This window comes from Perognathus longimembris, chromosome 28 (genome assembly GCF_023159225.1).
Source record: "Perognathus longimembris pacificus isolate PPM17 chromosome 28, ASM2315922v1, whole genome shotgun sequence".
Taxonomy (NCBI): Eukaryota; Metazoa; Chordata; class Mammalia; order Rodentia; family Heteromyidae; genus Perognathus; species Perognathus longimembris.
Genome location: NC_063188.1, coordinates 12,031,067 through 12,053,534, shown reverse-complemented (window position 1 = coordinate 12,053,534; position 22,468 = coordinate 12,031,067). Strand labels below are relative to the sequence as shown.

The window sequence follows — 22,468 nt, the reverse complement described above, 5'->3', positions numbered from 1 at the left end:
GCACAAGCAAACTATCATACAAAAGATTTCTTAGTGTTCATGCGTGCTGCACAATGAGGGCTCTTCATAAAATATGTAAGGCTGCTGGGGACCAGCGGCTCACGCCTGTGATCTTAGCATCTCAGGAGGCTGAGATCTGAGGATTGGGCTTCAAAGTCAGCCAGGGAAGAAAAGTCAATGAGACTTTGTTTTTGGTCCTGGGGCTTGAACTCTGGGCCTGGGTGCTGTCCCTGAGCTCTCCAGCTCAAGGCTAGTGCTCTACCACTTGAGCCACAGCTCTACTTCTGGCTTTCTGGTGGTTCTTTGGAGATAAGAGTCTCACAGACTTACCTGCCTGGGTTGGCTTATGAACTGTGATCCTCAGATCTCAGCCTCGTGAATAGCTAGGATTACAGGTGTGAGCCATTGGCTTCTGGCTTATGGGACTTTTATCTCCACTAAACTACAAAAAAAAATCTGGAGGACTGGGAAGGTGGCTTAGCAGTAGGGTGCTTGCCTAGCATGCATAAAGCCCTGGGCTCTATTCCTCAGTTCCACATAAACAGAAAAGGCCAGAAGTGGTGCTGTGGCTCAAGTGGTAGAGTGCTAGCCTTGACCAAAAGAAGCTCAGGGACAGTGCTCAGGCCCTGAGTTCAAGTCCCAGGACTGTCAAAAGAAATCTAGAAGAGTAGCTGTGACTCAAATGATAGAGTGCTACTCTTGAGCAAAAATAGCTGAAGATAGTACCCAGGCCTTGAGTTCAAGCCCCAGAACGGATACACAAACACATGCACACATAATATATATATATATATATATATAATGCATATATTTTATATATATAATATATATATTATGTGTGTATATAATATATATATATATATTGAGCTGCCTCTTAAAATAATGTCCACACTTCCAAGGAGCAGGAAAATATCCTTGATATTGTCTAGGGTGAAATAAGTTCTTAATAATGGTTTAACTCACTGCTTTGAGAACTGCAGCGCTTCATCTTACCTTAATTTAATTCCTTCTTTTCCCTCTTGTCCTATTCAATCCCTCAGTTGACATGTCTGATCTCTGTAATAATATCCAAGTCCCTGAGAAAGTATAAAAGTGGGATTTGACTCTATTTGTCTAAGTAGAACTTAATTAGGAAGGTAAATCTGCCACAAGTCAAATAGAAATGATATGTGACTATATACTCTATAGTCATCATACTAGAAAGATCATCAGAGAACCACATCTCTGAACCCATACATCTCCCTGTATGGTAGTATCCAAACTGACAGTGCCTAACAAGACCCACAGCAAATTAAACAGAAGCCTAGTCTCCTAAGTCTTTCCTGCAGCTCACAGCAGGAGAAGTAGCAATGCCAAGGTTGAAATGCAAGGATGGAGTAGCTTCCGGCCTGAGTGGACACTCAATCCCTCTAAAAAGTTGGGAAGCAAGGGCCTTAAGAAACCGACAAGTGAGCTAGGCCTATAATCTTAGCTACTCAGGAGGCCGAGAGCTGAGAACCACAGCCCAGGCAGAAAAGCCCATGAGACTCATATCTCCAAGTAAGCGTCAATAAGGCCAGAAGTGAAGCTGTGGCTCAAGTGGTAAAGCATTAGCTATGAACACAAAAGCTCAGGGACAGCCTCTAGTCCCTGAGTTCAATCTCCATTACCAGCATACACACACACATATGCGTGTGCCCGCGCACACACACACAGAAACTGACAAGTGCCTTTACACTTTTATTTGCAATTCAAGAAGCACAGCCAGCTTTTTTGACTTGTCTAACCCCAACTATCATCATCAATCACCATGCATAGCTTATCCTGGGCTGCTAGTACACCATCACCTCTTAGCTTCTTGGGGATGGCCTCAATGACACATGCAACCAAATTAGAATGGAGGTAGAGTAACAGATCATTGACCAAAGATTGCATAGCTGTTTGTTTTTTAATTTGTGCCAGTAATGGGGCTTGAACTCAGAGTTTCACACTCTCACTTGGCTTTTCCTATCAAGGCTGGTGCTCTAGTACTTGAGCCACACCTTCACGTCCAGCTTTTTGCTGGTTAATTGAAGCTAAGAGTCTCCTAGGCTTTCCTGCCAGGACTGGCTTCAGACCACAATTCTCAAATCCCAGCCTCATGAGTGCTAGGATTGTAGGTGTGAGGCACCAGTGCCCGGCTTTGCATAGTTTTAATAGAGGCATTCTGTGCCTTGCTGCCCTCAGAAATAGCTTGGAGTAGAGTCAACATCAAAGCCAAATTAGAGTGAGTTATATTTAAAACAAGATAATTTATATCTCCAGCCAAGAAAAGTCCAGTGATCAAAAAGTCTAATAAAATGCATTCCTATCCCAGCCACATTCTTCACTGAAATAGAGAAACCAATCCATAAATTCATATGGAACAGCAAAAAACCTAGAATAGCAAGCAATTCTAGGCAAAAAAAGCAGTGCAGGAGGTATCACAATACCAGACTTCAAGCTCTACTACAAGGCCAGCATAACAAAAACAGCATGGTATTGGTATAAAAACAGATCGGAAGACCAATGGATTAGAACTGAAGACCCAGAAATAAAACCGCACTCTTACAGCCAACTGATATTCGACAAAGGAGCTAAAGACATACAATGGAATAAACAGAGCCTCTTCAACTACTGGTGCTGGGAGAACTGGGCAGCCATATGCAGAAAACTCAAAGTAGACCCAAGCCTATCACCATGCACCAAGATCAACTCAAAATGGATCAAGGACCTCAACATCAGACCTGAATCCTTGAAACTACTGAAGGACAGAGTAGGAAAGACACTAGAACTTATAGGCACAGGAAGGAACTTCCTGAATAGAGTCCCAGGGGCACAACAAATAGGAGAAAGACTCGACAAATGGGACTACTACAAATTAAAAAGTTTCTGCACAGCTAAGGACATAGCCACCAAAATAGAAAGACAGCCAACGATATGGGAAAGGATCTTTACCAGCACAGCAACAGACAAAGGCCTGATATCGGTCATCTACAGAGAACTCAAAAAACTAAGCCCCTCCAAGCCCAATAAACCTATTAGGAAATGGGCAAAAGAGCTAAAGAGAGACTTCACAAGAGAAGATATAAAAATGGCAAAGAAACATATGAGGAAATGCTCAACATCCCTGCTAGTAAAGGAAATGCAAATAAAAACAACCCTGAGATACCACCTCACCCCAGTTAGAATGGCCTATACTCTGAACTCAGGAAACAACAAATGCTGGAGGGGCTGTGGGGAAAGAGGAACCCTTCTCCATTGTTGGTGGGAGTGCAAATTAGTACAACCACTTTGGAGAACAATATGGAGGTTTCTCAAAAAGCTCAATATAGACCTACCCTATGACCCAGCCATACCACTCCTAGGCATCTATCCTAAACAGCAAAATCCAAGATATCAAAAAGGCATTTGTACTTCCATGTTTATCGCGGCACAATTCACAATAGCTAAAATATGGAAACAACCCAGATGCCCCTCCACAGATGAATGGATCCAAAAAATATGGTACTTATACACAATGGAATACTACATAGCGATTAGGAATGGTGAAATACTGTTATTCGCAGGGAAATGGTCAGAACTCGAACAAATAATGTTGAGTGAGACAAGCCTAGAACACAGAAAACAAAGGGGCATGATCTCCCTGATATATGACTGTTAACAAAGGGAGACGGAGAGACAGTAAAGACCAAGTCTGTGAATACTGTATATGTTCTTGATACATTGTATATTGCATATATGTCAACCTGACCTATACAAGGGATAGAAAAACAGGTCGTAAGATATCGTAAGAAATGTACACACTGCCCTACTATGTAACTGCACCCTCTTTGCACAACACCTTGTAAAAAAATTTATGTCCAATTAATAAAAAAAATAAAAAAACACAAAACAAAAAAATGCATTCCTTTTCATATGTATTTAGTACATTCAACCCAAAGCAGAAGCCATTTCTTTCCTTTTTAAATATTTTTTTCTTTATTGTCAAAGTGTGATACAGAGGGGTGACCTTATTAAATATTGTATGCTGTTTTTAATAGACAATTCATGATGATAAGCATACACACACACAAAGCTCTGCTCAATTCAACAAGTTTGTTATTTATTTCAGAGTGCAAGGGGAAAATTTCTTTTCAGTCACAATAACAAAAAATGACCATTCATTGATTTTTTAATTTTAAAATAGTAATCATCTTTCTCTGGAGTATGTTTTAAATTCAGATTTTTTTTGCCAGTCCTGGGGCTTGAACTCAGGGCATAAGCACTGCCCTTGGCTTCTTTTTTGCTCAGGCTAGCACTCTACCACTTGAGCCACAGCGCCACTTCTGTCTTGTTATGTTTATGTGGTAGTGAGGAATCAAACCCAGGGCTTCATGCATGCTAGGCATTCTACCACTAAGCCATATTTCCAGCCCAAATTCATGTTTTAATGGTAAAATAAATATGCATATTTTAAAAGACATAGAAGTTGAACTATTTCATCCATGAGAAACCAGAATTCTAGTTTTCTCACATTCTTCTACTTTATGTTTAGAGTAGAAAAGACTGAGAAGCTTTCCTGATTTTTCAACTCCAAGAGGAATCTGTCCAAACTGTTTCTATTATTAGAACACAAAATGGTAGCTAAAGAAGTTACTGTGGTTAACAGCTGAATAATTCATAGTCTCTGAAGAATTCAGCTGTTTTGTCTTCCCCAGTTCCTCTTTACAACTGGATCCCCAAACATATTTCTAGTCCTAGGTTGTTTAAAGGAAACCACATACAAATTGTTTTTGCCAGTTAAAAAATTCCCTTGCTGAGCACTGAGAGTAACAAGAACACAATATGCAGGAGAGAGAACAAGGCCTGTAACAATCAGCTCGTAAAACTCTGAGTTTTAAGAAACAGCTACGATTCCAGTGTGTGTTCCATCAATACCATTGGACTACTATATCATTGTAATTTAAACTGCCTTTAGGTAGTCTCCTAAATACAATGGACAAATTAAGTATGCTTATATAAATAATGTGAAACTCATTTCAATCAACTCGAAATTCAAATTATTTTCTATGCTGAGAAGAACTGAGGATTTCAAGTTGGGGGGGGGAGCACTTCAATTAGTGAGGAGCGATGCTCAGTGTTGAAAGGATTAATTTTTGCAGTTAAGCCTGAACACAGGGGCCAAGCCTGACATCACAATTCCTTTATAATTCCCAAAACATCCAGCTCTGTTTTGCTTTCCAAAGAGGTACGTTAAGGATCCAAAACTATGCAGGGCTTTTACTGTTGACTTTGTCTGTTTGGGGCTTTTGTTTTGCTTTTTTTAATTTTTTTTCCCCAAAACAAGCAGTCTCTGCTAAATAGAGCATGGAACTGAGACACAAGATGGCTGGTTAGTTATTTTCCAATGTCATGTTTCATCCCTGTCTAAATCCACAGTGTAACTAACGGAAAAACCTCAGAAGTCTTGGAAACCCCACAGTTTGTCCTTCCTGAACCCAAATTTGTTTATAATGTTATGATTTCAAGAAGAGATCATTCTAAAAAGCAATGGCTCTCTTACTAAATGGAATTATCTCAATATTATTGAACCAAGTAAACTTTTTTTTCCTTGATAATGCAGTACCATTTATAGCATACTAGAGTCCATTGAAAGTCTAATTGGGAACTAGCTATTATTGAGAGTTCACTTTGATACCAGGCACTATGTTAAGTACTTTACTTGGTTTTCTCATTTAACTCTAGTTTATTTACCTTGTAAGTGGTATTCCTTACCACTACCACCTAGGATGTTCACCAATACCTACTAAATAGCCAACATAGATCAGCCCAAGTCCAATGCTGAAGCTCTTAGCCATATTGTTTTTCAAGGACAAAGCAGCTTACCATGGCTAAGAATCAAGTGCATACCAAGGCAGAGACAGAAACAAATTCTATTCACATGCGATGCACCCACTTCACATCAAAGAACCTCAGGTTCAGTTTTGATTGTTTTTCTGTGTCCATTACTAATGTGCTATTGAAGTTATTTCTTCTATGTGAAGTGTAGACACATACATCCAGCCCTTTTTCTCCCTTTACCCCGACCTCCTATTTAGATGCTATGCCCAGTTTACAAAACATTTCCATATACCTTACTTCATTTCATATGATTTTCTACATATATAATTAGTTTGGGAGATAAACAACAATGTTACCCATAATGCTAACAGGCTGAGATAAGTAAAAGCAATAAGGCTCTGACAAATAACATGTCATGGTGCAAAGAGGAGCACCATATTTTAAGCCCAGATCTCTGATTACTCAAACACTTATTTAACCACTTACTTAATAAGCATTTTCTGAGTACTTGATCATATCAAATGTTCTATACTCAATGGTAGAATTCTGAGGATGACCAAACTTGGTTCCGATCTTTGACAAGTTCTCAAACCAGCAGATAGAAATATTGACAGATGGGCTGGGGATATGGCCTAGTGGCAAGAGTGCCTGCCTCATATACATGAGGCCCTGGGTTCGATTCCCCAGCACCACATATACAGAAAATGGCCAGAAGTGGTGCTGTGACTCAAGTGGCAGAGTGCTAGCCTTGAGCAAAAAAAAAAAAGCCAGGGACAGTGCTCAGGCCCTGAGTCCAAGCCCCAGGACTGGCCAAAAAAAAAAAAAGAAAAGAAAAGAAATATTGACAGATAACCGTAGCAGGCATAAATATGCAGGGTGTCCTTGGCACAAAGGATTATGGGGAAATGCCTGATCCAGCTGCCTGATCCAGAAGAGAAGTTAATCTGGCAGGTCTGAGGCAGAAAGAAAGCAAGTATCTGTTTTTTTATTTATAGTTATTTATATTTATATTTATTGATTTATATTTATATTTTTTATTTATATTTGAAGTAGATAGATTGCTAAAATCTGGATAACGCAGGGAAATGGTTGTCAATTCTGGATGCATATCACAATCACTTTCAGAACTTTCAAAACATAATCATAAGGTTTAACAATTTTGGGAAATATACTGAATATATATATATTATAACCTAGCAATTCCCCTGCTGCACATAAATTTGCCATAACTGTGAATCTGTGTTCTCCAGAAGACCCATAGGACATTTCAAGCAGCATTGTTAATAACAACCAAAACATGGAAAACAAAACCTGGAAGCAATCTAGATGTTTATTTGTGAGTGAATGGAACAACAAAATATGGCATATCCATACAATGGAATACCACTTGGCAATAAAAAAAAATTGACTACTAATACCTGCAATGACATGGATAACTAGTCTAAATAGTATGCTGAAAGGAAGAAAACTTATAAAAATGAGTACATATGATTTCACTCTGATAAAGTACCAAACAGAAAAAATAAGAATTCATTATCTTAGAAGTCAGGTTGGCAGTGCCCATATTAAGTGGTAGTGAATGGGAAGAGACACAAGGGTGATTCTGGGTACTGCTACTATTGTTTTTTTCCATCTGTGTACATGTTATATGTGTAAATTCAGTTTATGAAGACTCATCAAACTAAATATTTACTATTTGTGCAACTTCCTGAGTGTATGGTAAAAAGCTAGAAATATATATATATACACATACATACACACACACACACACACACACACACACACACACACACACACACACACACCCATGACTCGGCCTCACTAAAAACAACTAACTCTGAATCTCTTGATGATGAGACTCCTTGACATCTGTGTTTTTTAACCATCCTAGTAAAGCCAGTAATTTATACCTGTAATCTTACCTACTCAGAAAACACACCTACAGGAATCAAAGCAAGCCTAGGCACAAAAAAAGTTCACAAGATTCAGTCTCCAATTAACCAAGAAAAGGCATGACTGGAAGCATGGCTAAAGTGGTAAATCACGTGAGAAAACAGCTGTGAATCAGGAAGCCAAAGGAGAGCCTAAGGCCCTGAGTTCAAGTCCAGAACCCAAAAACAGCACCCTTGAAGACTATAATGGTTAGTATGTTGAAATATCAAGGCACTAGATTCAGCAATGGCTTCTGGGAAGTAAGAATCTGGCTATTGACAAAAGAGATACATTTTCTGGAGTGAGGGTCATCACTGATTACAGTGTACCCCAGCTTCACACTGGAAGTGTAAGGCATTGGTTAGGAACAGCCCTAAACCTCAGTCCCCACATTGTGATTATGGTGAGGATAAAAGAAGGTAGTGGACTTAAATCACCTAGTACAGTACCTGGAACATATTAAGTATGGGAGAAACTGTAACCACTCAGCTCCTCTTCCTTTTCATGTAGATTCCAATTCACAGTGATGAGTAAACATACCATGGGAAATGAAAAAAGAAAAAACATGCTCTGTAATCTCTTCTCCTGAATGAATGAATGTTTAGTGACTGAAGTTATATCATACTGGAGCTAATGAAGTGAATATCAGAAATTTCTGGGCCCTGGCTGCTCATTCTATGCACACTTGCTATTCCCAAGTGGGATTGGAGAACAGGCAGATATTGGTAAATGCAAATCACAGATGGCCACGGAAAAGTTTGGCCATTTTCCTTGCCCCCACAACAGCACCAACCTTGTACAAGCAAAGATAAGATGAAAATGGGAGTTGGAAAAATGAATTCCAAAAAATTTAAAAGGTCAGAAGACCTACTGGCCGGAAAATGTAGCAAATGAAACACTTTGGTACAAAATTGCCACATTTGAAAGAAAACAAGCCACAAAAATCTGGGCTGAAAGAAAAAGATTTGGGGTGAGAATTCTCATTCTACTACAAGGTCAGATTTACAAGTTTAGTTAACTCAATTTTTGTTTCTTGGTCAGATGAAAGTAATAGATCCTTTAGAAGGACATTGTGAATTTGAGATAGGAGAAGCAGAAGGCCTTCAAAGACTTAAGCACCAAAGAAATGCAAGTTGAGAATACTAGCTGGAAATTTACTTTGTCCAAAACTCCAGCCCTTTCCCTGGGCACTCAGGCTGCACAGAAACAGACACAGACACTCTTTTGTTTTAACTGCTTAAAGCATACCCTGAGACTACACAGCCCGAAGCTCGCTTATGTAAGAAGGGACTGCAGCATGGCCTGGCATGTACCATAATACTTTGCTGAAGAGAAATCTTTGGGAATACCTCCACTGAAGTCCAAGCGAATGATGTCATCAGAGATCCTCTTACCATGGCCAATGTCAAAATTAAGACAGGAAGTTCAAGGACAAACTATATTTTCCAGGCAAATATAAGTTAGAAAAGCAATTCGGACCTTGGAATCTTGTCTTTAAATATTATTAATAGTTTACAGACCACTAAGCGAAATTAGCCTATTCTATGAGGGTTTTTTTTTAATATGACGCTTTTACTGATCAAAATATGCATTGTTTGTACAGGAAAAATAAATCCCTTGATTATATTTTTACTCCCACTATCCATTAAGAAAAGGGGGGGGGGGAAAACCATGCAAATCAACCCTACATCCCCAAACACTAGCAAACGAGAAATAAAAATAGAAGGTATTTGAAGAGACAAATAAACTTGAGGGTTCTCTTTACTGTAGAGCTAAGAAACAAAATAGCTAGAATACCTGTTGGGTTCCTAAATGACTGGAAAATGAAAAGTACACATTAACTAGAGCACTTTGGAACACCTTGTAAAGTACAGTTCTTTGCCATGCACCAATCCTTTCGGCGATAGACCTAGGTAAAACATCCCCAAATGGATGGATGGATGTCGGGGCTTGGGAGGGCATCATATTGCTATCAGAAATAGTACAGTTAAGTCTTGCTCTGGTTCTGGGAGAAAGAATCTGGTCTGAATGCAAGCCTTGTAGGCACCGCTGGACAACTCACCCCTAAGTTTGGCATGTCCTAGCTTTGCGTCCTGAGCCCCTGCACCCTCCCCCGCCCCCCCCCCCCCCCAAGATTCCAGGAGCTCACCAGAGAGGCCCTAGCAGAGAACGGACCCCGTGGCTGGGGCTGGGAATCGCAGGAATGAGGAGGCAGGACAGCTCCTCCCGGGGAAGGGGGGTGTCTTTTGGCCCGCAGTCCGAGGCCCTGGAGTGCTCGCCTTTCCCCTGACCCCATGCCCCCCCCCCCCGGGGCAGGTCACCTGGCTCCGCGGCTTGCCCGCCTGTCTGTCCTCCGCGGCTTCCTCCCTCCAGCCGCGCCGCTGCCGCCACCAAGCTCGTGGAAGAAGCGGCTCGCCCTTCCGTGTCACAGGGCCCGGGGGCGGCCAAGCGAGTCCGTGCCAAGGCTGCGGGAGCCGAGCTCCCCGGAGCCAGCGCTGGGACCCTTTGCCTGCGCACCGCCGCCACCACAGAGGAACTGGCGAGCTGAGCTCGGCTCGCCCCGGCGGGGAGGGGCGGCTGCAACTTTGCTCCTGGACGCAAGCGAGGAGGGGGGCGCCCGTCGCCAAACTCCGTGCAGCGCCGCGCCGGCAGCCTCTCCAGTCCGCGGAATCGCTGCCTTGTTTTTTTTTCCTTTTTTAAAGGAGATTCTTGCCCTCAAGTTCTTTCTGCTGGAGCTGGATCAAGCAGACAGAGGGGAGGACCATCGAATCCAATCGGGGTGCGGGAAGGGCGCCCCGCTGGCTGCGTTGGCAGTGAGCCCAGTGTGGGCACGCGGGGCTGCTAATGGAGGGGACTGGATCCCCCCAGAGCGCCTGTCCCTGAGGTTCCCCCCACACACACACCCCTCTGAGCTGGCTGCTCTGACCTCCTGCCGCTTGTAGGCACAGCCTAGGAGGGCGAACGGCCTGGAGGGACCCAGCTAGCAGTGGGGAAGCAGTGACCCGGACCTGGATCGGAGAAGTAGGAACTGGAAGTGACAGCGGCGCAGGGCAAAGCAGCAGCAGCAGCAGCAGCAGCGACAACTAGGGTATCGGTGGCAGCAGCCAAAGGTGCGGTGGGGAGGCAGCGGCCACACTGCGCATGTGGCTGCCGCCCAATTGAGTCCCATGCCCAGGGCTACGGGCGCCTGGCCTGCCAAAGCCTCGGGCGTGAAACCCAGACACACAGACTAGCTAGCTGTTCCCGGTGCTGGCCAGTTTCCTCTTCCTACCCTCACGCACAACTCGGAATCCCCCAAGCTGTCGAGTGGGGAGATGACACCTAAGCAGAAAGACACTTGGTAGTCCTTCACATGCCTCCCTTCTCTTTCCTGGGTTCTCCTATGGCAGGCCCCTAAATTAAATCGTCTCTGAGAGAGAAGAAAAAGGTTCCTAAGAGATGAAGGATATTTGTCACCTCATATGAAGTCATACAATGCAGTCACTAAAAGACTTAGATGGCCAGAGTCACAATAACATTTAATCAGCTCCTGGAAATTCCATTAGGGGTGTCGGATTCACTCAACGGGAAGAAAACAACTTATCAAAATCCTCTTTAGTCTACCTACTAGTCAAATTGAGCAGCTAAATATGCAAAGCTTTAGCCAGTAGAAACTAATGGAAATAGGCCAGTCAAAAGCACTGCAGGGACCATTAGCCATTACCCAATCCCTACTATAGGCTTGTCGTTTTACAGATGAGTTGACTGAGGCCTAGAGTTGAGGATTCTGATTTCACACTCATGGCAGCCATGCGGCTCGAAAGGAGGTCTAGTGAACAAGCTAGTCACCTGGTCTTTATGCCGGGGCCTCTAGGGAGGCCAGCTTGCTAAGAGCTGGACCTGGCTAGGGGAGAAATGTACCCTGGGCAACCACAATCATTAGCAGAGCTGCCTTCCTTCCAGAAGGCCTCCCTGCTGAGGAGCCCCTGGGAAATGGCAAATCGTCTGTCCCACAAGACTCACTTTAGGGAGCGCACCCATTCTGTTCCTGTGACAAGGCAGATGGAGTGACTCAGGGAGACAGGAGGGAGTGAGGGGGTGGGGACACAGGAAAAAAATCATACTGCTACCAGCTGGTATGGGAAGGAAGGAAAGAAGGAAAAAGAGGAATAGAGACAGACAGACAGACAGACAGAAGGAAATCTTACATGCAGAATCTCAGATTCATTCAGTGAAACCCTTCATGAACAAAACATCTTTTTACAAAGTTACCTGGGCCCAGAAGAAGCACAGGAGAAGGCAGGATACCCCTGACAATGGGAAGGTAGTACTAGTGGCAAAGGAGAGGAAAGCCCCAGGCTTAGAACTGACATAGACCCAGTTGGTGGCTGCTTCCTAAAAAAAAAAAAACAGGCAGAAATGTACAACACAAGACGCAACCAATGAATGAGAATTACATGGGGCCTGATTCCCACTAAATCCCAGAGCAAAACACATCAAAGAAAGTACAGTTGTTAGACCTCATTACTGGAAAGACTTCCTGGTCACATTAGTGACACTACCTAGAAACAAGGGCAGCTCCATCTGTTCTAGGAAGTTTTTGCGTGAGAACAGGATATTTTCTCTACTTCTCCATTCGGTAAGAAAATAGGGGCTGGGGATATGGCCTAGTGGCAAGAGGGCTTGCCTCACATACATGAAGCCCTGGGTTTGATTCCCCAGCACCACATATATAGAAAACGGCCAGAAGTGGCGCTGTGGCTCAAGCTGCAGAGTGCTAGCCTTGAGCAAAAAGAAGCCAGGGACAGTGCTCAGGCCCTGAGTTCAAGGCCCAGGACTGGCAAAAAAAAAAAGAAAAAGAAAAAAGAAAATAGGAACGATATGAACAGTTCACAAGCAAGAAATAGGTTTTAAAAGGAATAAGAGGATATCCAGATTCTTTAACAATCATGATATGTAAGTCACAGAATAACAAAGGAATACCATTTATTGTTTTGTTTTTTGGTGTTCTTTTTTTTTTTTTGCCAGTCCTGGGGCTTGAACTCAAGGCCTAGGCACTATCCTTTTGCTCAAGGCTAGCACTCTACCTCTTGAGCCACAGCGCCACTTCTGCCCATTTTCTGTATATGTGATGCTGAGGAATCGAACCCAGAGCTTCATGTATATGAGGCAAGCACTCTACCACTAGGCCATATTTCCAGCCCCAGGAGTACCATTTAATATCTAGCAAACATTAAACATAAATAGTAATATTGTCAAAAAACCTGAAAAGAAGATATTTTCTACACTACTGACGTGACTGAAACTTGTAACATTTTTGTAGGAGAATTTCTGATTATCTATCAAACCTTGACACAATAATTCCATTTCTACAACAAAAGACGATTCAAGAATAATAGCAAGAAAAAGAACATGAGCCAAAGTTCAATGGGATGTTGCAACCTGCAAAATTAGGTCACTCTCCCCTTCTCCAATAAATTTCCAGTCATCTGAAAAAAAGAATAATGGCAAATGTGCATAATTTTTGTGCATAGACATATGCACATATTATATATGTATGTGTATATATGTGGTAATATGAGTGTAGCTGTGTGACTGGGAGATGGAGGGGAAAAGAAACAGAATGATGAAGGATGGACAATATCAAAATACATGGTGTCTATGTATGAAGATAGCATAAAGAACCTCACTGAAAGCTATTGAACAATATAGGGTTAAAGAGGATGAGGAAAGAGAAGTTAAAACCCTTTTGTAGTGGCTGGGAATGTGGCTTAGTGGTAGAGTGATTGCCTTGCATGCATGAAGCCCTGGGTTCAAATTCCTGAGCACCACATAAACAGAAAAGGCCAGAAGTGGCGCTGTGGCTCAAGTGGTAGAGTGCTAGCCTTGAGCAAAAAGAAGCCAGGGACAGTGCCCAGGCCCTGAGTCCAAGCCCCAGGACTGGCAAATAATAATAATAATAATAAAATATTTTAAAAATCCTTTTGTACAATTAATATAGACTAAATAAGAAATAATAGACTAAATAAGAAAAAATGAATGATAGTACAGTAAAACAGGCTCTGCTCAGTGGATGGAGAGGGGCAACACAGAGGAGAAAGGAGAGTGAATATGGTCCAAACAAGTTACAAGTATGTAAGAAAAAAGAACAATGAAACTTGTTGAGGGGCTGGTAATATGGCCTAGTGGCAACTGTGTTTGCCCCGTATACATGAGGCCCTGGGTTCGATTCCCCAGCATCACATATATAGAAAATGGCCAGAAGTGGCGCTGTGACTCAAGTGGCAGAGTGCTAGCCTTGAGCAAAAAGAAGCCAGGGACAGTGCTCAGGCCCTGAGTCCAAAGCCCAGGACTGGCCAAAAAAAAAAAAAAAAAACACTTGTTGAAATTAGTTGGGTATTTTTTGTTGTTTGTTTGTTTTGGGGGTTTTGCAAGTCCTGTTTTAAGACAAAGAGGAGGAAGAGTGTGGAGGGGGTGGGTGATTAGGGTACATTGTGTGTATGTATGGAAATGGACAATGAAACCCCTGTGAAGGGGCTGGGAATATGGCCTAGTGGCAAGAGTGCTTGCCTCATATACATGAGGCCCTGGGTTCGATTCCTCAGCTCCACATATACAGAAAATGGCCAGAAGTGGCGCTGTGGCTCAAGTGGCAGAGTGCTAGCCTTGAGCAAAAAAAGAATCCAGGGACAGTGCTCAGACCCTGAGTTCACAGCCTAGGACTGGCCAAAAAACAAAACCCTGTGAACAACTAATACATACTAATAATTTTAATTGACTGTATTTTCTACCCTTGAGTGGAAAAATCCAAAATTAAGAAAACAATTTCTGCAATAACATCAAGAATAAGAGACTTTTGAGGCTGGGAATGTGGCTTAGTGGTAGAGTGCTTGCCTAGCATGCATGAAGCCCTGGGATTGATTCCTCAGTAGGACATACACAGAAAAAGCCGGATGTGGCATTGTGTAGAGTGCTAGCCTTGACCTAAATAAGCCCAGGGACCGTGATCAAGCCCTGAGTTCAAGCTGTAGGACTGGCAAAAAAAGAAGAGACTTCAGAATAATCTAAAGCAAAAAGGTAGGTATAAGGCCCGTGCATCAAAAGCTAAAGAACATGGCTGAATGAAATTAAAGAAGATCTAAATAAATGGAAAAATGGTCAATGCTTTTTGTTGTTGTTGTTTCTTTGTTTGTTTGCCAGTTGTGGGGCTTGAACTCAGGGCCTGGGCACTGTCCTTGAACCTCTCTGTGCTCAAGGCTAGCACTCTACCACTTGAGCCACAGCGCCACTTCAGGCTTTTTCTGTTTATGTGGTACTGAGGAATTGAACCCAGGGCTTCATGCATGCTAGGCAAGCTCTCTACCACTAAGCCACATTCCTGGCCCGATATTCAATGTTTGTAGAGTCAAAGATTCAATATTATTAAGATGGCAATATTTCCCTACAGACTGAGCACAATCCCTGTTAAGATCTCAGCTAAGCTGGCTGGTTTTTGTTTTGTTTTGTTTTGATTTTTGGTTTTAATAAAAAAAAGTCCTATCTGGTCCTAAAACTCACCTGGACATGTAAGGGATCTAGAAGAGCCAAAATGACTTTGAAAACCAAGAACAAGTTGAAGGGCTCACAGTGTCAGAATTTAAAAACTTACTGCAAAGCTACATTAATGCTGGGAATTGGCAGCTCATGTTTGGAACCCTAGCTACTCACGAGGCTCAGATTTGAGGATCATGGTTTGAATTTACCCCAGACAGGAAAGCCCATGAGGCTCTTATCTCCAATTAAGCACCAAAATTCTGGAAGTGGAGCTGTGGCTCAAGTGGTAGACCACCAGCCTTATACTACAAAATAAAAAAGCTAAAGGGCAGCACCCAGGCCCTGAAATCAAGCCCCAGTATCTCCCTACATACACACGCCGCGCACGCGCACACACACACACGTTACAATCAGTCAAATGGAAGTCATTTCATTAAATGATGCTAAGAAACCTATATGTACACATACAAAATAAGACTCATAACTCCTACCATATACATAACCCCAAATGGATCAAAGACCTTGATGTAAGAGCTCAAACTAACACAGAAGGGAAAAAAAAGTAAGCCTGGGCTGGGAATATGGCCTAGTGGCAAGAGTGCTTGCCTTGCATACATGAAGCCCTGGGTTCGATTCCCCAGCACCATATATATAAAAAATGGCCAGAAGTGGCGCTGTGGCTCAAGTGGCAGAGTGCTAGCCTTGAGCAAAAAGAAGCCAGGGACAGTGCTCAGGCCCTGAGTCCAAGCCCCAGGACTGGCAAAAAAAAAAAGTAAGCCTTCAAGGCATTTGATTAGGAAAGGGGTTCTTAGATTATACCAAAAGTATAAACAGAACAAAAAACAGTTAAACGGGGGGGGCGGGGGGGAGGGAAAAGGGGGGGAGGAAGGGGGCATGAGGGAGGAGGTAACAAACAGTACAAGAAATGTATCCAATGCCTAACGTATGAAACTGTAACCTCTCTGTACATCAGTTTGATAATAAAAATTTGAAAAAAAAAAAAACAGGTAAACGACTTCATCAAAATTTAACCAATTCTGTAAGGTACTGGTATTCATGCCTATAATCCTAGCTACTAAGGAAGCTGAGATTTGAGGGTTACAGTTCAAAACCAGCCCAGGCACAAAAATTTTTCTTAAGACTCTTATCTATAATTAACCAACAAATTTTTTTTTTTTTTTTTTTTTTTGGCCAGTCCTGGGTCTTGGGCTCAGGGCCTGAGCACTGTCCCTGGCTTCTTCCCGCTCAAGGCTAGCACTCCGCCACTTGAGCCACAGCGCCGCTTCTGGCCATTTTCTGTATATGTGGTGCTGGGGAATCGAACCTAGGGCCTCGTGTATCCGAGGCAGGCACTCTTGCCACTAGGCTATATCCCCAGCCCAACAAAATTTTTTTAAAAAAAAACAGAAGCATCAAGGGCTGGGGATATGGCCTAGGGACAACAGTGCTTCCCTCGTATACATGAAACCCTGGGTTCAATTCCCCAGCACCACTTATACAGAAAATGGCCAGAAGGGGCGCTGTGGCTCAAGTGGCAGAGCGCTAGCCTTGAGCAAGAAGAAGCCAGGGACAGTGCTCAGGCCCTGAGTTCAAGCACATGCACACACACACACACACACACACACACACACACACACACACACACACTTAACAACTTTTGTATTTGAAAAGACAAAGGTAGAGAGGTGTTTCAGAGATCATTTATGTGCCTAGATGTCTCAACTGACTCTCCTCATCAGTTACCATCTATGTTAACTCTAGAGTCCCTAAGCCGTTGCAGCCATAGCCCCACACAGATGGAGCTCATTTGGAAAAGGCCAAAGGCCACCCAGAGGATGGAAAATGTTTAATGTGTTCTTAAATTTCCAGAGGAGTCCAATCTTCAATTTGTCAATATAGTTCTTTATCTGTGACTCCGTTCTCCTGCATTTCCAAACAGATCATTTTAACCTGGTAATCTTTTTTGTGTGTGGTATTGGGATTTGAACTCAGGACCTTCATACTTGGCTAGGCAAGTTGTTCTACCACTTGAACCATGGCCCCAGCCTCAAGCTGGCAGTCTTTCTTAGACAACTAATACTGTGCTTCGTGTTGTGGGGAGTCAATCTGCTTATTCTTGCTTTTCATATATTTAAAGTTTTATTGAGTCAACAGGAATGCAACAGGCATGTCCTATGCCAGGCACTGTGCTAGGCATTCTGGGCCTGAAGGATACTCTCTCAGGAAAGGTGCTAGCACTTATACTTAGGTCTGTTTCCTACCTAGCTGGAAACCAGACACTGGATATTCAACACACGTGCCTGTCTGGTGTTCCCAAGATCAGCCTTCAGCTGCAGACCTTAATGAGCCCTTACTCAGGGTTCTAGCTCCTACATATTCCTTACAGGCATCATTTTTCATACAGCTGTACCAAGAAGGCTTGGTAATCATGTAACAGTAAACAGCTAGTGTACATATTTATGTGGAGTGATTTATTAAGTGCTTTAGATGCATCCTTTTATTTGGTCCTTAAAATAACCCCCTGCAGTAGATATTGTTAATGTCTCCGTTATCCAGATGTGGAAAGAGAATCATAGACATGCCAAGTAACTATCACAGTCACACAGTTTGTAAATGACTAAGCTAAGGCTCTAACTCATACCTAGGAATCTAAGGGAGTCATGCGAGTAACCACAGTGCCACATACTGCCTTATTCCAATGTTCCTATCATGTTAGGTCAATCCAAATTATCAGGAGAGAGAGACAGAGTCAGAGACAGAGACAGAAAGAGGGATAGGGACACAGAAAGATGAAAATATGCTCAGTGCATAGTTTTAAGAAGATAGAAAATCATAATACACTTTTTAGTAAGATTTCTACTCAACGTGGATGAAAACATTTTTAGTAAAATTTCTACCCAAAGTGGATAAAAACATTTCCAACATTTGTGCTTAAAGGAGTAAGCTTCAGTTATCAGAAAAATCCTCAACAATACCAAACCCCAGATGCTGCTTCTGTTTCATCTAGTATTCTTAGCATTGCAAAGCTTAGTATTCCTTCTGGCAGATTCCAAGCACAGAAATCACTGGCAACTTCATTATGTTTTTATTTGAATTTTTTAAAAGAAAAAACGAAAATAGGTTCCATAATAGACATGATTCTCTAAGTGATACCAAATAGTTTGAAGCCACAGCTACCTCTGAAGCCCAAGAGACACAGAGAGACAGAGCGCTCTCAGATTGGACAGTAACAGAGGCTGGGACAAGATATTCTGAGACAGGTATAACTTGATACTAGGGTTAACTTTAGGAAACATTGGAAAGGAAGCTAAGTTTATCAGGGACAAAACTACCATGATTACTAGTAGTAGTAATAAATAACTACAATTAGAAGAATACTTTGTATGTTATAGGTACTCTTCTAAGGACTTAAAATGTGATCATTCAAGCCAGGCACCAGTACTCTTAGCTATTCAGGAGGCTGAGACCTGAGGATCCTGGATCAAAGCCAGCCTGATCAAGAAAATCTGTGAGGGGCTGGGGATATGGCCTAGTGGCTAGAGTGCTTGCCTCGTATACATGAGGCCCTGGGTTCGATTCCCCAGCACCACATATACAGAAAATGGCCAGAAGTGGTGCTGTGGCTCAAGTGGCAGAGTGCTAGCCTTGAGCAAAAAAGAAGCCAGGGACAGTGCTCAGGCCCTGAGTCCAAGCCCCAGGACTGGCCAAAAAAGAAAAAAAAAAAGAAAAAAAGAAAATCTGTGAGACTCTTATCTTCAATTAAGCACCAAAAAAGCCAGAAGTATGGGGAAAGAAGGGAAAAACAGAAGAGAGCAAAGAATGGGGTGACATTATTCAAAAAGAAATTTACGCATTGCCTGACTCAGAAAATGATAACCCCTCTGTACATCACCTTTATAATAACAATTTTAAAATACAATTTACGAATCCAGAAGCCAGGCACCAGTGGCTCAATCCTAGGTAGTTAGGAAGCTGAGATCTGAGGATCACCGTGTGAAGCCAGACCAGGCAGGAAAAGCCATGAGATTCTTATCTCCACTAAACTACTCAGAAAAAGCCACAAGTGGCATTGTGGCTCAAGTGGTAGAATGCTAGCCATGAACAAAAAATAAATAAAACCAACCAAACAACAACAAAAAACCTGAGGGACAGTGCCCAGGCAGTGAGTTCAAGCCTCAGTACTATCCAAAAAAAAAGTATGTGAATTGAATGCATAGCAATCTTATGAGAGAGGTGTTAATCTCATTTTACAGATGGGGTGAGCAAGGAATAGAGGTGTATTTAAGTAACATGCCTAATATCACAAAGCCTCACTAGTGAGTGGAAGCTGAGATTGAAACAAGTAATCTGAGGCCTGAATCCATGCTCAAACTACTACTACTACTAGGATTACAGGTGTGAGCTACGACTCCTCAGCCTACTGTTAGCTTTTTAAGGCCTTTATTTAGAGGTGTTAATGTGAAAGAGTGACAAAAGCCGTTCTTCTCTTCCCAACTTAGGGGTATCACAGTAAGCCTCTGCAACAGCCAATGGCCTATTTTGTGTTATCCTTATTAGGGAAGTATGCCTGCAAAGGATTTGCTTTCAGAGCTTGGTGCTGTACTTGTGTGTATGTGCGTGTGTGTGCGCATGCGTGCACACAGACGAGCATCCATGTGAAGTCATAGCCTTGTCAGTTCAGCTTTTTCCTCATAAAGTGGCACTCTACCACTTGAGCCCTACCTCCAGCCCAACGTTTGGCGCTAGTTAATTAGCGATGGAGTGTTGCCTACTTTTCTGCCCAGAGCTAGCATTGAACCTCAGTTCGCCATATCTCAGCCTTTTGAAGAACTAAGATGACAGTCATAAGCCACAGGCATCTAGCTAAATGACAGTATGTTTGAATGTTGATTTGATTTTGTTTCCTTTGGCACTGGTTCTGGAAAAGACTGACCCAAGCTGCCTACCACTGTGAACCATTCATTTCAACTTGAATTTGTCCCGAGTAGAAGGAAAAAAAAGCAAGCCAATTGAGTATCAGGCTCACCTCCACCTGCAGAGATGCACATCCTTTCAGGAATTCGTTGATGTTGCTGAGGCAGCTGGCTTCCGTTTGGGGCTCCAGACAGTACTAGAGAAACATAGTCAAATATCACTTGGAGATGGCCATCCTATGTCAAAGCAAACTGTAAGTCACCATTTGCTCAGAACTAGAGGGAAGCACTATCAATGCAGGAAGAGAAATAACCACTGAAGGAAATGATGTAAATGTCTAAACAGTTGGGTTTTTGTTTCAAATGCCACCAAGCTATTCTAAATGTTTTCTCATACCTTCAGCCAAGTGTGGTGATAGCAAAATACGGAGAACAAGACAGATACTATTTTTTGAAGCGTGGTTCTTGCTTTCAAGAGAGAAAGCAATATTTATTACCTTCCTCTCCCCTCCCTGTGATCATTTATTGCTGTTATTTTTCATATTGGCTGCTCAATTTGATCACTTTTTTATCTGTTGCTCAAGTTTAAAAAATTACAAGTAAATCTATTTGATCAATAAAAAAAATAGAAACCAATCCAAGAAGGCAAGAAATGCTAGAATCATAGTCACATTTCATGCTGTGTAAGAAAACAATTGTAGGACTGTATCTTTAAACTTCTCTAAAGTACCCATTCTAGAAATTATCCATTGTTATGATGGGCTTCCCATATAAAAAATCTTTGATTTTTTTTGAGAGTAACGTTAGTTTCATTTTGAACACACATTTCATCTAACACCTAGATTGATTTCTTGCATTTAACACCTATATTGATTTCTCTGTCTCTGTCTCCCCCCCCCCCAACAAACCATATGTGACATTTTGGATTCTTTCTTCTAGTTCCTAACTGGTTCCTTCCTCAATAGATTTTTTTGAAGACCAAAATCGACATCAGTTATTAGACAAACTGTTATACAGACATGTCTGTAGTGCACAGGGAACTGTAACAGATACCTCCACGAGCCCGCACACTTGTCATATAGATACTTTCCTGTTCTCTGTTGCCCGTGGTATAACAGTGGTGTAACATTGTGTAGCATTTGGGGTTAGAGCAGTGACTAAAGGATAGCATTTAATTTTTCGGATATTTTCAACTTACAAACACAGTAAGAATGGCCAACTCTTAAACATTAAAGTAGAAGAGTCCCATGACTTAGGGAACAGAAAAAGATCTAAGAGTTTTATTGCTGCTCTGTGGTAAACAACCCCAAAGATATGGCAAATTAGCCTTACCTTTTCCACTGAGCCAGGCAGAAGTCTGTTGAGCAGTTTGCACAGTACTACTCCATTTTTCAGTGAAGACATCAAGAAGTCTTCCGGATCACAGATGATCTTTTTGGGGGAATCCAAAACTCCCAAAGATATCAGCCATGTCACAATTCGCTCTTCTGGATTCATTCCGGAGGCTAGTCTACTCTCTTAGGACCCACTATCTGGGGCAGTTGCAAGTATGAAGCCACATCCGTGATTGCATCTAGTGCTCTCTTCCTTTTTATGAGTTCTCTTCTGATACTTGCAGAGCAAAGGCTTAAAACAACTTTTAGAAACAACAGTGGGACCCACTCAAAATGTGGGGGTTGTTTTTAATCAAAGATTTAGACAAAGCTAAAAATCGACAGAAAGCTCCTAGATAACATTGATTTTTATGTTCAAAGCCTGCAAAATAAATTCATGAGGATTAAAAAAAATAAAAGGAACACACACACACACACACACACACACACACACACACAGAGCCTCAAAACTCCAAACAGTGTAAGAATCTATAAAGAAAGGAAGGGAGGAGGATGTTGGAGAGGGAGGAGAGAAAAGAAAGCGAGGGCTTGTGGAAAAGAGAGGTAAACTAGCACTTCAGGGGATCTTAGAAATGAAATACTCATGGGCCAGTCTGGGAAAATGCTGTCAATATAGTCTAGCTCGGTGATAATCTGGCTTCTATTAGGAAAAAGATGCCAATTGGCTCTTAAGTTAGACAGATATGAGCTTCTCACTAACTGTGCTGGCACAAGAGAGCTCAAAGACCTAGGTAGACTGTGCTAATTACCCGCCAAGAAATGGCCGGATGTCTTCAGACACAGAGATATGTATGTGTCACCAGCACTCCTTGCAAAACACATTGACTTGCATGGTGACAATGTGCCAGGCAAATGAAGATTGTGCCTGCTGTCAGCCATCATTGTGTATAAGCAGAA

The 22,468-nt window shown here is 42.2% G+C and overlaps 1 protein-coding gene across 5 annotated transcripts in view; it reads right to left on the bottom strand.

The window, feature by feature from the left end:
- Positions 1 to 21,765, bottom strand: part of Arhgef6 (Rac/Cdc42 guanine nucleotide exchange factor 6) — a 117,769-nt gene extending 96,004 nt beyond the window's left edge. Inside the window, exons 1-2 of one of the 5 annotated variants that reach the window (XM_048336946.1) lie at positions 21,510 to 21,765; positions 20,291 to 20,374 (exon numbers count right to left, since the gene is read on the bottom strand). In XM_048336946.1, coding sequence (XP_048192903.1) covers positions 20,291 to 20,374; positions 21,510 to 21,674 — 249 coding nt within the window. In that variant the 5' untranslated portion in view covers positions 21,675 to 21,765. Of the gene's footprint in view, positions 1 to 10,073; positions 10,808 to 20,290; positions 20,375 to 21,509 lie in introns of those variants that run through there. The other 4 variants (XM_048336949.1, XM_048336948.1, XM_048336950.1 and 1 more) reach the window with 4 other exon arrangements.
- Between the last annotated feature and the right edge of the window lie 703 nt (positions 21,766 to 22,468).